Genomic DNA, 16211 nt, shown 5'->3' on the forward strand with positions numbered 1-16211 from the left:
AAATTCATATAAAAACATTATAAAATAGAATAATTTGAGAAAATTGTATATTTTTTAAATAGTTGTCATAAAAATTTTGTTTATGATAATCAGTCTTTTTCTTTATATCTGATTTTTCAAATTCAAGTCATAAGGAATTTTGAAGATAAAATTTAGATAATTTCCTGATCTTTTGGTTGTATCTTGTGATACTATTTAAAAATATATTCATTGTTTTCTCTTTGGAGGTCATAGAGTAATAGGTTATCTCATGTAAAGATAGAGGTTTTTTTTTTTTTAATATAAAGTGGATAAATCACTCACCTCAATAAGTGTTATAATAAGTGTTATAAGAAAGAATTGATTCATTAAACTTTGAATAATTACTAAAATTCTCTTTTTGTAATTGTTTATATTTCTCTCTAAAATTATAGGATTTATTTAACGAACCTTATTTAAATGGCAACCGTAGAACATGTTATCAAGAATGAATTGCCATCTCCTCCCATGAGATATATAATTTATTTGTTAAAATTCAGAGTAAAAACTAAATTTAAAATATTCTTAATTAAATATTTAAAAATTTAAATTAATGTTTTAAGCCCAAGAGTAACCCAACAAGGCCCACTTAACACTGAAAGGGCCCATGATAAAATCCCAAAACCGGAAGTTATAAATACTCGTACTTGCTCCGCAAGCTTCCCTGTGAATCCGAGCAAAAGAATGGCGGCGTCGAGCAAGAGATGGCTTCCTCTCGAAGCTAACCCCGATGTCATGAACCAGGTCCTCATCTTCTCTCTCTCTCTCTCTGTTCATCCTCTTTCCCCTCTTTGATGTATATCTCTTGCGCTTGGGGTTTTCACGATAAACCCTAACTCATAGCTCTAGAAATTCCCTATTTTTTGAGTAATTTGTTATCTATATAAGTGGATTTTTGTTGAATTTGGTCCAGTTTGTCTGGGGCCTTGGCGTGCCGGAGGACGAGGTGGAGTTCAATGATGTCTACGGCCTGGATGATGAGCTTCTGGACATGGTTCCCAAGCCTGTGCTCGCCGTGCTCTTCCTCTTTCCTTACAATGATGAGGTGAATCTTTGTTTGTATTTTACTTCGATTTATATGATTTTTTCTTTTGTGCTCGACTTGGTTGGTATTTTTTATTTATTAAGTTTTATCATGATTTAGGCCAAAGAGGAGATCCAGAGTTCAGGTGGGCAGAAGGTATGTTTTTTCTTATAGCAACGAGATGAATTTTCATTTATTTTTTATTTATATGATATAAATACTGGGATTTTTTAGGTCCCTGATTTTTGTATATATAGTTGAAAGTGTAGTTGTTCTTTGTTCTGTATGCTTTATGGTTCTATATAGAGCCAGGCTTCTTTAGTTGCAAATTTGTTCTATGTATGTATAGTTCTATATAGTCAGACTTCTTTTGGTGTGAATTATATAGGTTGATTAGACAAGATTGGAATTTGTAGATTGATTTCCATTGTTGTTTCCTTAGAGAGAGATGCAGCTCCTCTTGCAATTCAAATGGGTCGCCATGCTTCTCTAGCACTAATGTCCAACGTTGAAAATAATGTTAAATCATCTCGAGTGTGTTTCTATCCTCATTAGTATTTTTCTTTTCACCTAATGGAATGCCTTAATGATAATATGATAAAGTTTTGACATTATGTTTTTTTGGTTCTTATATGCTTTTGGTATAGAATGGACCAAAAAGGATGATAGGGGCTTGGTTCAAGCTTCTGCCAAAGAAATACTCTTCACTGTTTTTAATTGATTTTTGTAAAGGCTTGATAAGGCCACAATAAGTAGTGAACATTTTGGTATAGTGTGTAAGGTCCAGAGAGAGATCAAGATGCAAATTATTTGTAAGAATTTGGTAAAGCAAATGTTATACATGAAGATTAGTTTCAATATACATTTATTTGCTATTTACTTGCTTCTTACTAATTTTATTATGATTGTTTTCTTGTAGGAACCAAGTAAACAAGTGTATTTCTTAAAACAAACTGTGGATAATGCTTGTGGAACTATTGGCGTTCTTCATGCTTTGGGAAATGCAACTTCAAAAATCAATCTGGGTAAGTTTGTAAGACATTTTCTTTGTACACGATTAATCTGTGATTGAACATACACATAGGATTGTCTAATTTCTGTTTGTTCAGTTTCACTTGAAGACCTTGTTTCTATGGAAAAGCTTATTCGCATAATTTTGAATTGCCATATTCTCTCTCTGTTATTATGTGATTGGGATGCTTGTTTGGTTTGGCAGTTCTGGGATGTCTATTGCATTCTTCGTTTTGTTTTAGCTTGAAAGCAAAAAGAATCATCAGATTATGGCTTTATTTTTACTTTTTATTTTATGGAAGACAAGATTGGGCAACTAAACCCTCTTTAAATATATAAAATGTCGCTGTTAACATTTTGTAGTGTGGTGAAGTGTCTAGAGCTAAGCCGCATATTTTATCTTATGGTTAATGGAGACTTGACGTTTTATTTATTCTTGTTTTCAAAATTTGTTTCACACTAATTTTAAATCACCTGACTTATTCTTGTAATTTTGTTTCTTCAGTTGAGGGATCTTACTTTGATAGGTTCTTCAAGTCAACTTCCAACATGGATCCTTTTGAGGTTTTTTCATTTTTCAAAGTTTACTTTAATGGTGATTTTCTCAATGCTATAGCATCACTGACTATATACACACACACACCCCTTTCCAGCGTGCAGCTTTTCTTGAAGCAGACAGAGAAATGGAAGATGCACATTCTGTAGCTGCATCTGCTGGTGATACAGAGGTAGCATGACAGTATAATAAGCATGCATCTTCAATTTTTCAATGAGAAGCTATTTTTGGTTTTTTTTTTTCTCTAATTATCTAAATGTGTTGTCATGTCATGATCAAAACAAACATCCGCATAATTGGAGTAGCTTGAGAGTTGCTTGTTATGTGATTATTATTTTGGCAAAAAAATTTAATGTGTTTGTTGCATTTTTATCTTATTGAGCAAGCATTCTCAGGTGTGAATTTTCTCTTCCTGTTTTTGATGTTAACTGACTATGATTGTTGTCCCCTATCCCAGGCTAATCCAAATGTGGAAGAACATTATATTTGCTTCACATGTGTTGATGGTGCGGATAAAGAACTCCAATATTTTCCCCTATTATATCTATTCATCATTGAAAATCTTATGCAATTAAGTTTTTTTCTTTCATTAATTGTCAATAACTTATATGGTAAATTCTTTATTATTGTAGGAGAACTGTATGAACTTGATGGGGTTAAATCCCAACCTATATCTCACGGCCCCTCCTCACCTACCAGCTTATTGAAGGTAATCTACAAATTTAGTTGTAATGAATTTTTGCTGTGTCTGCTAGACTTCCAGTTGATGAATTTATTCACATTCTAGAACCACAAGTTTGCGTTTATAATAGGTTTTCTTGATATAAGCTATAGAACTACAACATATGCTGTAACTCCAAATCAAGCACAGATGCATGCGAGTGCGCCTTAAGATGCACTTATAATGATGGACTTAGAATAAGAGCCAGTGAATTTTTTTTTATTTTAATGAGTGTTATTTTCAGTGTATATTGTATTTTCTCTTTTGTTAAGGTAGCCTTTGGTTGATTTGGTTGTAATTTTAAATGCAATGGATTTGGTTGTAATTCTAAATGCAATGGATTTTCAGTCCTAATGTGTTTTATAATTTTTGTGCGTTGTTGTGCTAGGATGCTGCTGAAGTTATAAAAGCAATTATTCAGAAAAATCCAGACTCCATGAATTTTAATGTTATGGCACTATCAAAGAAGGAAATATGAAGAAGCAACACAAGTGATGAATTTTGGCGGCTTTTTTCTCTTTCCACACTTCCTCATCAGTCCCAGTTGAAAAGCCTAAGTTTCTCGCAAACACCCCGAAACTATGTGAATGGTTATTAATAATTACAAATGTGGCACATTTTATGTTCTGAAGTTCCATGGCATGCTAACTGATTATTAATTAAAAAAAATTACTTACTAGTATCTTGTATTCTGCGCTGTATATTTGGGTGTTGTTTGTTAGGATACTGGTGAAGTTATAAAAGTAATGATTCAGGTAAATCCAGACTCGATGAATTTCAATGTTATAGCAGTCTCAAATAAGGCAATGCGAAGAACCAATACAAATGATGAATTTTGGCCGTCCTATCTCTTTGCTTATAAATCAAAACCATTCAGACAAACCCCTTCATCAGTCCTCCTTGAGAAGTTTAAGTTTCTTGCAAGCACCCTGAAACTTTTTGTGTAATGGTCATCAATGATTACAAATGTGGCACATCCCTATGTTACGGAGTTATGTGGGCATATGACGCATCGAAGCTAACTGATTAAAATAAATTACTTGCAACTTGTACTCTGTGCTTTATATTATATTCATAAAAGATGGATGAACTTTGGTCGTTCCCCCTTCTTATCATTCATCAGGGTCATTTAATAGTTATACCATTATATCAATACCAACGCTCATTAATATTAATAATCATACCATATATCAATGCCATACTAAATGTGCAGAATAATTATAAATGTCGCACATCCATATTCTCTAGTCCCATACAGACCTGATCAAAGTCCCATGTCCTGGACCTGTGATAATTTTACTAACATTTTTGCCTTAAGCTATGTTATTTTAATGTCTTAATTTCTGTGATGATGTTTTTAATTGAAAGGAGTGTTATTTTGCATAACAGCAAAGAAAAAGATGCTCAATTTCACATAAAGAAAAGGAACAGAGGTACATAATCTCAAAGCAACCAAACACTAGACAGCATCACAAACACACACACACTCTACTCTCACAAACAGAGCAGCAGTACACATGACGATACATTATAGAAATTAAGAAAACGGTCTTCTTAATAAAGATCAGATCACCCCTGCTGAGCCTGCTCAAGCCGATACTGAGCCGAGTCCTTAACCTCCCTCGCCTTCGCCGCCAGCTTCTGCCGAGCCTGATCCAGCTGGTCAGCTCCAGGCGGGTGCTTCCCGGTCAGATACCTATACATCCATGACAACACCGACAAGCCAGCCACCCCAAATCCTCCAGAAGCCAAGAAACCCGTCACCAGTAAACACACAGCTATCGCCGCCGGAACAAGCACCGGACTAAAGATCACCATCAGCGGCGTCGCCACCGCCAGAGCTATCACTGTCCCAGCCAACGTCAGCCCAGAGAGCAACAGCATCGATCCTCCAGCCGTCGCTGCTGTCACTGCCTTCACCACTTGGTATGACACCGGCTGCTGCTGCTGCTGCTGCGGCTGCGGCTGCTTCAGCAGCCCTCCTTGCTCCTGTCTTCTGATCAGCTCCGCCATTGCTATGTTAATTTGGTTGTGGAGATTGGAGGTGATGAGGCTTCAGGGTGGTGTTTAAGTGGGTTCTTATTAGAGAGGGAGAGAAAGGAGAAGTGACGCGTGGAGTGGCACGCGCCCAAGGGCTCTCCATGCAAGCCAACACTCGTGGCTTTGCATGAAGGTGAAGTTCTCTGCGACTGACACGTGTCTTCGTCGTCTTACTAGTGACTACCTGGTTCTCTCTTTCTATGGGCCTGGTTTTCTAATACCATTTTTAATTTCTCTATTTTTTTTTTGTCTGGACCAAAAACACTTGACAGCAATGCACAATTTAATTAGAAATCTAGAGGTGAGTAGTAGTAATATTAAGTAGTAACCGATACAACAAAAGACTAGAAAAAGAAAAAGAAAAAAATAAACACAAACTCAAAACTTTTAAAAGAACTCAAAGTCCAGGTACTTCCCACCAGATTTCATGTCAGTAGCACCAACCATCTTCTTGCTACTGCTACCTACTCCAACAACGGCTTCAGCTGCACCGAACTTGCTCGGTAGTTCAGTCTCTACAGGTCTCGGTATCTCCGGCGGAGTGCTACAGCGAATGAGAGCCCAGTTAACGCCTTCAAAGAATGGGTGTTGTTTGATCTCTGTGGCTCCTCTTTTTACACCTAAACGATGCTGTGGTTCTTTAACTAAGAGACCTCTGATCAAGTCTCTGCTTGCATAACTCGTTGATGGAGATTCCGGGAACCTGAGCTGCTGCCCAACTACATTGAACAAAGTTGCACGGTTGCCTGAACCTTTGAATGGTGTCTTTCCATATAAGAGCTCATGCAGGAAAATACCAAATGTCCACCAATCAACAGCACTGCCATGACCTTCTCCTTTGATGATTTCAGGGGCTAAGTACTCGTGTGTACCTACGAATGACATTGACCGAGCAGTTGTAGGCTCGGCCACGAGCTCCGGTAGGGTGGTGGATTGCTGTCCTCCGGGCTCTGTTCGCGGTTTTCTGGGTTTCTTCTTGTTTTTCTGGTTGAAGAGTTTGGGCATGAAACAGGCAGGCTGGATGCAGACTGATGAGGGCTCAATGCAGGCAGGTTGGACGCAGAATGCACTGCCACTGCTGCGTTTGGATGGGTCGGAGTTGGAGGAAGTCTTTATGAGTGTTGGAGAAACTGCACATCTTAGTGATAGATCAAAATCTGAGAGCATTATATGACCATCATCACGGACTAGCACATTCTCTGGTTTCAGGTCTCTATAGACAACTCCAAGCATGTGCAGATACTCAAGAGCTAGCAGTACTTCAGCTGCGTAGAACCTGATTTAAAAAAAAAAAACGTTATTTAGAGTTCTTTTTGTGTTTTGTTCACTTGCTAGTACTCAATGATTATTTTTATTCTTTATGTTTCTAAAACAATCATGGTTTGTGGTAACAATGTGGAATTATGCTTTACATAGACACTTTAAATTGCCATAGATCCTCTACCTGATATGCATATTTTAGCAGACTGATACCTAAAACCACTTTTGTCATCTTTGAATTAATAAGATGCTATAAATGTCAATTTAGCAGCCCTCCTGTGTCATTAGCCAGACTAATACAAAGTATATCCCCATTCTAGTATGGAACTTACAGAGTGTTTATTCTTTTCTAACATTCTAGTATGGAACTTACAGAGTATTTTTTCTTTTCTAGCCTTTTAGACGCTTCTCAAGAGAAAGTGATATTTCTCCAATGCTAGTGTTGAACCAATGCATTTTACAAACAGCTTTCTAATGGCAAGTATACATCCACTAGTCTACTATCAAAGAAATAATCATGTCTTCATGCAGTTTGCACCTATTCCCATTGATACTCTATAGAAGAGTTAGATTAGGTAGCGAATGTTTCTCTCTGACATCAAACTGTGGCATGATTTCTCTGTGAGTCTACCAAGTCAAAGAACACTACACTGAATGCAGAACCCTTGAGTTTATACTAAAGATCAAGCACTCTAAGAATCTACAACTTATACGTAGTATTTAGAGGCATAGTTTTACACCTACTCTGATAACAAGCTTAATAAATGCAGCGTCTGACATGTTTTATTTTTCCTCTTCATATAGCACTTTCTTTTATTTTTTATTTTTCCTCTTTGCCTTTCTTTCCTTCTTTTTAATTCTAATTGTTATCTATTTCCTATGTTCCAAAAGTGAACAGATTACTTCAAAAGGAAGGTATTCAAGAAACAAAATTTGATGAATCTCCCTCTTGAAGAAATCATCAACCAGTCAAAATTTTGCTTGAGCGGATTAAGGGATGATCCTGACAGGAAGAAGGCAAACATGATGGTTCATCAAATTACCCCTAAAACAGGACTTATTGAAATAATAGTAAAGCCAAATCAAAGTAGAAAATCCCTTGGGTTATAAATTACCTTGCTGCATACTCGGAGAAGTGCTTCCCTGGCTGCCTCTGCCTCAAAGTGTGCAAATCGCCACCAGGACAGAATTCCATGACCAAACAAGAGAACCTATCAGTCTCAAAGTGTGTATACAAAGTCGGCAGAAACGGATGATCAAGGAGCTGGAGAATTTCCCTTTCAGTCTGCGCTCTCATGAGCTTCTTCCTGCTAGCCAATGATGCTTTGTCCATCACTTTCATAGCAAAATAGCATCTAGTGCCAGTCAACTCTGAGAGATACACACTGCCAATGTCACCGCATCCTAGCCGTTTGAGCAACCGAAAATGGCTCATCCCCAGTAAACCATCCCTAGCTCGGACAGCGAGAATGGCCTTCCATCTCGGATCATTTCCCTTGTGTGGCTTGTTAGCGCTGCCAGTAATATTACTCCAATTACTATCATCGCTGAGGCCACTACTGTCACTTGCTCTGCTCATGCTGGTCTTTGCACTTTCTAGTGAATCCCCCCGGACACTACCCTTGGCACTCTCGCAGTTCCTTTCCACACTAAGCATACCATCACTTGTCATGCAATCACTCCGGTAAGTGCTTGTGCAGCTATTCACTATACTCATGGCAGTCGCCACACCGATGCTATCAATGCTACTATGAGGACTCACATTGCCGCTTGGTGGCAGGGAAGCATCCCATACACACTCTTTCTCTTCAGTATCATGTGGTGGAAATGAACCATCCATGTTCTGTGATGACCGCGGAACAGAGAAGGGAGAAGAAATCACACCCGGAGGATTAGGCTCGTCAACTGATGTTTCCATCGGTGAGATGACTACGCTTGGTTTCACAGCCGGAACCCCAATTGAGAGATCATCAATGAAAGGGCCTTTAACAGAAATTCCCTTCACCAAACACCCTGCTTCAGGTTTCTTTTCATCTAATGTGACATAGACCGTGCTCATCAGATCAGTGTCCACAGGTTCCGGAGGATGACTGGCACCATTGAACGAACTGCATCCAACATCTTCAAAAGAGTCAGTGCTCCTGAAGCTACCTGGCTCTGGTGACACTTCCTTTGTTTCTTGGGAAGAGCTCTTTCCTTTCCATGAATTCACTAGTAAAATTGCATCCGAAATTCTGTGTTTTCTGACCACTGAGAAATTCTCCTTTCATTTTCAAAGTGCTCCCTCGCAAATCCGACACTGGATCAACAACAGGGAGCCTCTCCACCCGCAACTTGGACTCGGGAACCATATCCATCTTCCACAAACCTTTAGCATTACCTAGACTCCCAGCAGTAGTACAATGTGATGCCAAAAGGCACAAACAAAGCAACTACCTTCAATCAAGAAATCCAGAAATTGCAAAGAATTAAAGCAGCCAAATTGTTTGAATTTGAGGCTGTTTCCTCTTCTCCACTCATAAACTAAGAGATCCCCCAGATAATGCCTTCCAACCTTTGCATTGCATAGTACACCTTTATGATTAGTAGAATGGAAACAACACACAAGCTAAGAACAGAACAGTAGTGTGTCCCTTTCTCTTCTTTCCATAAACCTACATAAGACCCAATGAAAACACTCATCAAACCAAGTTGAGCAACTCTTAATACCAGTACAAACACTATAATCACAAAGATCTTCCGTATAATCACCAGAATATCTCTTAATCCTCAACCTAATCAGAAGCGAAATTCCAAACAAAAATCGAATTTTTTTTCTAGAAAAACAAAAACGCACCAGCTAAATCATATAAATCCACAAGGAAACAAAGAAAGCACTCAAATTTAACACCAATCAAAACCGTAAAAACCCCCAAATTAAAGAAAAAGGAAACAAACAAATTAAATATCAAAACACAAGAACCCCAACTCCTTTCCCGCCCTCAAACCCACATTCTCACCTCATCCCAACCCCCACACTCCATCAAAACCAAAATCATGAAGAAAAAAAAACACAGAGATCACAGAAGAGAAAACCAAACCCAAAAAAAAAATCACAAGAGCTATGAACAAACAAGAAGGCGCACCTTCCGCAGAGGAGGAACCAAAGAAGGAGCTCGAGATCCAGAGCTAGCTCAAGGATTTCTGGAGCTCGATCTAGGGCTTCCCACAACTCCCAAACCCCAATCCCTAGATCCGCCGGTGTCCCACTTCCCCTCTCTCTCTCCTTCTCTGGAGAATAGAAGGGAAAAAAAAAAGAAAGCAAAGAGAGAGAATGCTAGTGGCGCAAAAGAGTGTTGTTTAGAGAGAGAGAGAGAGCAAGAGGAACAGCAGCAACTAAAATTAAAATTCCTCTTTTACTTTTTTTTTTCTTTTTTTAAAAATTTAATTTTGTTTATCTACTCATCTTTATCTATTTAATAATAATTTTCCATTTTTTTAATCTTTTTATTTTTCCCTCTTTTGCTTTTCAGATTTTCAGACACTATCTTTACTCAACTCAACTGTAGATTTTTCTTCTTTTGCATTTACACCCCTGAACAAAAAAAAATGAATAAGATTAATAATTATCTACTTTCTTAAGGGGTAATGTGTGAATAAACAAATTAATAGATTAATAAATTTATAACAAAAAAGGGAGGAAAAGCAAAAGAAGAACGTGGGGCCCACAGTGTGCCCCGTTAGCGGCACAAATGGCCCACAAGTCGCTGTCGAGCCTGGGCTAATGGGCCCGTTTGGCCCGTACGGCGGTCGTTGTGGGGTTGACCACCGTCCGATGGTGATCGGACGGCTGAGCTGCCGGTCTTCGTCTGCGCAAGGGGACAAAAGCGTCATTTCGTATGCACTGTCCTATTTGCCTCAGTAAACGGCAAAGTATCGTGTGTGTCTCTTTATTAGAGGTGCGGTGATATGAATGTAGGACATTAATGGAGGTTAATTAAGTAAATTCCTGTGTGCGGTGTACACGTGTGACGGCCCTTACCGTTCATTAAATGATGATCACGCAGATGGAGATCACTACAAACTCACATCACGAGAAGATTTGGTCTTGTGTTATTATAAGGTTCTCAGGTTGACTCTAGTCATGGACTTATGTGTGAAAGTAATGACAAACATTGTGTATCACGTCTTTGGATTTCTTTCTGTCTTAATTTCTCACTTTATTATTATTATTATTATTATTATTTAGAATTTTTCACATTTTTTTCCCAAGATTATATTTGTATTTATTTAAAGTAAATGATGATATTGTTAAACATAATATAAGGATAAGAAGGACAGTGATAGCTTCTTTTCTATTAAACATCACTATTTTGAAAATGATCGTTTTTGTTTTTTATAAATAAAATAAATTCATAATTGATAGATGTGGTGTCTGATTCAGTATGGACAGACAACGCAAGTCATTATCAGTTATACACTATATTTAAAAAACGTTTATTTCAAAACTATGTACATTTTTTTAATTATTTATCAAAACATATATATTTTGAATAACTACAAATTTTTACCAACAACCTCTTAACATATAAGTACTAGGGTTCTTTTTATAAAATTATCATTTTGAGAAGACCCAGAATCGAAATTTACGTAAGATAAGGGCACGATGTTATTGAACTTGCGGATGAGCTTCACATTAGTGTTTACTCATGATTATTAACTTAAAATGGGAGTGCTCGTCATCTAGTGTAAAAAAAAAAAACTATATTTTTGCTGATAAGTATAATTTTAAACGTGCAAATGCTAGTAGAGAAATAATCAAACCAATAATCTCATGTCTTTGCTGAAGAAGCTAGTTTGAACTTTAGCTCATGTGGATTGAGAGTAAAAGTGTATTGAGAAAAATATCTTAATATTTATATATGCCTCTAACATGATTTGTCCGCTTTATCAAATGTGTATATTTTATTCGGATTTGAATATGTGTAAATTAACTGATGAATTTGGTCTGGACTTACCTGAGTAAATAATTTTGAGTGTAAATTAAACATATATATTAGAAAAGAGTTTTTTTTAAAGACTTTTAGCATCTTGTTTAGACTAATTTTCTGAAGCTATAGGTGGGTGAAAAGAAAAAAAAAACATGTAGATTGATATAACAATAATATCATGAAGTGTTTAAATTGATTGATCATAATTACAATAAGTGAGACTATATATGCCCAAATGGACCACACTAGTTTGTGTAGTAGTAATGGATCCATGAGTAAAGATCTCTACCCAATTGTCTTCTTGATTGGATGAGGATGATAACATAAAATGGTGTTACAAAACTTACAATAGCCAAAGACCAAGAAATAAAGCTCGGATACCAAGAATGGATCTAGCTAGTCCATATCGTGCTTAAATGATTAGCTATGGATCTTGACATCCATATCTATTTTTTAATTAAATTAGGTTTTAATTAAATATTAAACCCTTTAAAAAAAAATATATAGGGATCTTCCTATTCAAAACCTAACAAAAACACCCACTTTGCTTTGCTTTTTTCAATTGTAGGGCAGAGAGTGTGGCATAGTCATAGTGAGGCTTTTGAAAACAAATGAGAGAAAGATAAAAATTATAAATACACTGGAATTAGAGAAAGTAGTGTTCTTTTGAGTTTTTCCAATGATTCCCTTCTCTTTCTTTTTGTCTGTTAAAGCCTGTGGTGGTGGTGGTGGTGGTGATGGTGGTGTTTGCTAGTGGTGGCCCTTATGACTGCCACTCCACTGAATGAATGGAGAGGATATGGGACCTCTTTTGAAGGGAACTGGAACTAATCTTATTCTTGTCTTGGTGTTGGTTCTAGTGGTTAAAGTGAGATAAGGATTTAATTATTACTCTTTAATTTTTATTTTAATGCCAAATTAAATTTCATAATTCTTTATATTAAAATATAAGAAGCTAGTCAAAATATGATTGATACTTTGCCTACATTTTTCTTGTTTTGTGGATATGTTTGTTTAATAATAGCTAATGTTTCCGAGTAGATTAAAAATAAAAAATATAATATATATATATATACATTAAAAAAGCTGAGTTGTTAATAATAATAATAATAATAATAATTTATGCTCTTATTATTTTATTTTATTTATTTTATTTTATTTTATTTTATTTAATTAGTAGCCGTACTATTCAACAGGCATCCATGATGGCTAAATTTCAGCTGAGATGGGCCCATTGGAATAGCTTAAAAGTAAAAGATTTTGATTGGGCGGGAGTGTGGGCCATGTTTGTCGGGGAATAAGCCTCGTTTCAAGTACACCATATTCATATATATATATATATATAAATATAATTCTCTCCTCGTTTCCCATTTTTCATGGACTCTTGCTCAAAGCCTCAAACAAGCAAACTTTTTCATGTTTATTTTAAGGATGTATCCATAATCCATTCAATGTATTTGTATGAAATAATTTTCAGCTGATGATGATGATGATGTTCATGCCTTCAATCTTCCAAGTGTATTCCCACCTATGATCTATCATAGCAGTGAAGTAATTAAATAATTAATTGGCTTATAATTTCATTGAAGCTGTTATTTTATCTATTAACCAGAACAAAAAAAAAAAAAAAAGAAAAATACATACATATGTGCATGTTTGATACTTTAAGAAAAAACAAAAGAAACAAAAGAATAAGAATTCATATGATAAGTCATTGTCTATGGGCATTTGCAGTGCATCACAGGTTGTTTGTTTGTTCCCTCTTTCACCATTAAATTAATTAAGCAAGGTAGCTAGAATGAAGACAAAATGACTAAGTGGGATGAGAGTGACCTTGTTCTAAAGATTCTTATTCTTTGTTTGGCCTTTGTTTTACCACCTCTACCTTCACTTCACACATGATTAATCTTGTACTTAGGATTTAGTTCTAACCAAATTTCATAGAGTACTAAAATTTATGCATATATAACATGAAGTAATTTGAATAACTAAAACATTAACTTTTTAAGCTCACTTGGCATAAAGACTATTTTCGACATTTAACACACTATGACTATGACAATAGTTCCAATCTAAATCTTTTTGCATGATTAATGATTATGTTTTTGTTAGAAACAATTGATTTAAATCTAAATTTAAATCAATCTTATTCTAGAATTCTAAGATAAATGGGTTTTAAATTAACAATATTAGTTGCATGAATAGACACCACCAAGGTTTGAGTTTGGTATACTCATCTCTTTTAAGCCCCACTTGTTTGTTTAATGGTTTTGTTTTCTTTGTTGATGTTGTTTGTAATGTTATTTCATGCACCCCATTAATTCTGCAAAACTTTTGTTTATATAAACCAAAGCTCTCAAATCAAACGCCAAGATGTGTATTCATGTCACTGATGAGCTAAAACATTATTATCCATGGCCCAAAATCTGAGCTCAAGACAATGAACCGATTCAGCCTGTTAATAAATAAATAATTATTATTTTTTTCATTTCAACACTAATTTAATCAAAATTTTAGGCATGATCTCTAAACCTGTATCTAATTTGATAATATATTCATGTAATTAAGTGCTTTAATTGTTAACAGTTTAATCACAATTCATATGGTTACCAAATTTTTTTTTTTTTATAAACTAGATAAATCACAATTTTATTAAAAGCAATAAATATCTAGTTACACCAGTTAAGAAAATTATTTTTATTAGGTGATCTTAATTTTAATACCAACTCAAATTTCCATTTTTAAAATTTTAAAAAATATATGAGGATCTTTAATTTCCTGCGTGGATATGAGATTCCTTGGAAGCTCTCGCGATGGCTCTGGTGGTGCTTACGATGGTCATGGTAGCTCTCGGTACTTTTCGCGGAGGAGCTCGTGGGGGTTACCGTGGTGGATCTAGAAGGGGTGCTCGTTCTTTCGCTGCAAACTCTGGATCCTCTAGGCCGGATCTTACCACTAACCCACAATATTCTTCCGCCTGTCTGGATTTCAAAGTTTCCCCAGTGAGGGAAGGCGTATCTTATGCTGCTGCTGTGGCACATTCGCCTCCGCCTTTTGGAGGCCAATCCTTCTTCTCTCATTGTCCCCCTGCCGCAGTCAACCTACTGACGTTGCCGTCACGGATTCCCGAAGTTTGTAAAAATGCCTTAGACACGGCCATAAACTCGAGGATTGTAGACATCTACTCACTTGTAGGGTCGCTACTGAGTCGGTCATCTTGCTATCAGTGCCCGCTTTCGCTCTTCTCCACATTATCCTGACACCAAGAAAGCTAGAATCAGATCCAAAAACTTTCCTCCGGCCAACTCCTCGGAACTCAAGCCCCTTCTTCATGTTCCGATCGGATCTTCTTCTTCTTCTTATCGCGTTTCGTTGCCCATCACCGAGCCATCCTTAAATCCAAGGATGATCTCAAAAAAAATGATCATTATTCGTAATATCTGGCAATGCAAGTGTGAAGTCTCTCCATGACTGTCTTCCACAATGCCTCGGCAGCGCCCTTTGTGAACATATCACTCCTTTTGCAGACGATTTTGTCCTTACAATGGCATCAGCTAGAGATGCCACCGCGGTTGTTAAGAGAAGTCCTTTGTCTCTGAACACATCTCTTGGCCATTGCAAAATTAGCTTCTCTCTCTGGACGGCCGAGTTTGGTTCGCGACGCTGCTTTCGCGAAGCTACAATCGGATCGGACTAACTAACCTCCCACTCCATTGTTGGAATTGGGACTCAATTGTTGATGTGCTTTCGCCAATTGGAGACTTAATTTATGTTCAAAAGAAAGAGCACATTTCCCTCGAACATTTGAGAACTCTGATTAGACTTAGTAAATCGATCAGTTTCCCGTTAGAAGTCACAAAGTGGATGTTGGTGTTCAAGCTTCGAGTGAAACTAGAAGACGATGGGACTCATGTGCTTCGATCGAAGGTCGCTCAGGGGCCCAGTGACCCATAAATCCTCTCAAACGAGTCTGGATTATCCCAGTTCTCTACCTTCGGCTCCATTACCCCGCAGCTCTCTTCGTCCATCCAAAGCTGACAAAGGTAAAGGGACTCTTTTACAATCTCCCGTCGATGATAATCCCGGCGAGACCGTTGAGCATAGCTCCGGTCTTGGCCATCCGACGAGGATTGATTGTTGTAATTCTCTGGGAGCTAAACCACAACATTCCGGTGATCGGAAGCTGACCGGATACATTGGTTCTTCGTCGGTTTTTCGTGAGAAACCCGATGACGGAGATGCACTGTTGCCATGCAGTGGCAAAGGGTTGACTGGTCGTTCTTTGGCCGTGGGTTTGCCTCGAGATAGGGATTCTGAAATACAATTTGGAACCATGCATACGTCCCTCTTGCATGGTGAGAACATCTCCCTGGATTCCCGTGCTACCTCACATGATCCCACGATCAAATCCCGAGAAGAGAATCCCACTCACTCACTTCCTCGGGATCAGATTTCTGATCAGATCTCTCCCATTATTTCTGATCAGGTGCCTTGTGATAAGCTTTCTTCTCACACAACGGAGAGCTTGCCTCGAGATTCTCATATCATTGATCACTCATTCACTGATGATTTAATGCCTCAAGATATGCAATCCACTGATGATTTAATGCT

General features: G+C 37.2%; 3 protein-coding genes across 4 annotated transcripts; 1 reads left to right on the forward strand and 2 right to left on the reverse strand.

Moving 5' to 3' along the window:
- Nucleotides 1–677: 677 nt before the first annotated feature.
- LOC120258000 (ubiquitin carboxyl-terminal hydrolase 3) lies at nt 678–4019 on the forward strand. 2 transcript variants are annotated; one of them, XM_039265334.1, is made up of 10 exons: nt 678–762; nt 932–1063; nt 1163–1198; nt 1962–2067; nt 2559–2617; nt 2707–2781; nt 3067–3115; nt 3242–3318; nt 3719–3842; nt 3889–4019. In XM_039265334.1, exons 1-9 carry the CDS (start codon nt 703–705, stop codon nt 3806–3808), a joined length of 684 nt encoding a protein of 227 aa, XP_039121268.1. In that variant the 5' UTR covers nt 678–702; the 3' UTR covers nt 3809–3842; nt 3889–4019. The 2 variants fall into 2 exon arrangements, with proteins under 2 accessions (XP_039121268.1, XP_039121267.1); XM_039265333.1 differs by having other exon boundaries at nt 3719–4019.
- Nucleotides 4020–4703: 684 nt separating this feature from the next.
- Nucleotides 4704–5525, reverse strand: LOC120259219 (oleosin 16 kDa-like). Its single transcript, XM_039266788.1, has one exon. The coding sequence runs from the start codon at nt 5341–5343 to the stop codon at nt 4900–4902; it is 444 nt and encodes a 147-aa protein (XP_039122722.1). The 5' UTR covers nt 5344–5525; the 3' UTR covers nt 4704–4899.
- A 212-nt stretch (nt 5526–5737) lies between these two features.
- Nucleotides 5738–9945, reverse strand: LOC120258839 (serine/threonine-protein kinase D6PK). Its single transcript, XM_039266283.1, has 3 exons — nt 9756–9945; nt 7746–9284; nt 5738–6646 (listed from the first exon to the last, which is right to left on the reverse strand). Exons 2-3 carry the CDS (start codon nt 8687–8689, stop codon nt 5758–5760), a joined length of 1833 nt encoding a protein of 610 aa, XP_039122217.1. The 5' UTR covers nt 8690–9284; nt 9756–9945; the 3' UTR covers nt 5738–5757.
- Between the last annotated feature and the right edge of the window lie 6266 nt (nt 9946–16211).

Source organism: Dioscorea cayenensis, chromosome 4 (assembly GCF_009730915.1).
Source record: "Dioscorea cayenensis subsp. rotundata cultivar TDr96_F1 chromosome 4, TDr96_F1_v2_PseudoChromosome.rev07_lg8_w22 25.fasta, whole genome shotgun sequence".
Classification (NCBI taxonomy): domain Eukaryota; kingdom Viridiplantae; phylum Streptophyta; class Magnoliopsida; order Dioscoreales; family Dioscoreaceae; genus Dioscorea; species Dioscorea cayenensis.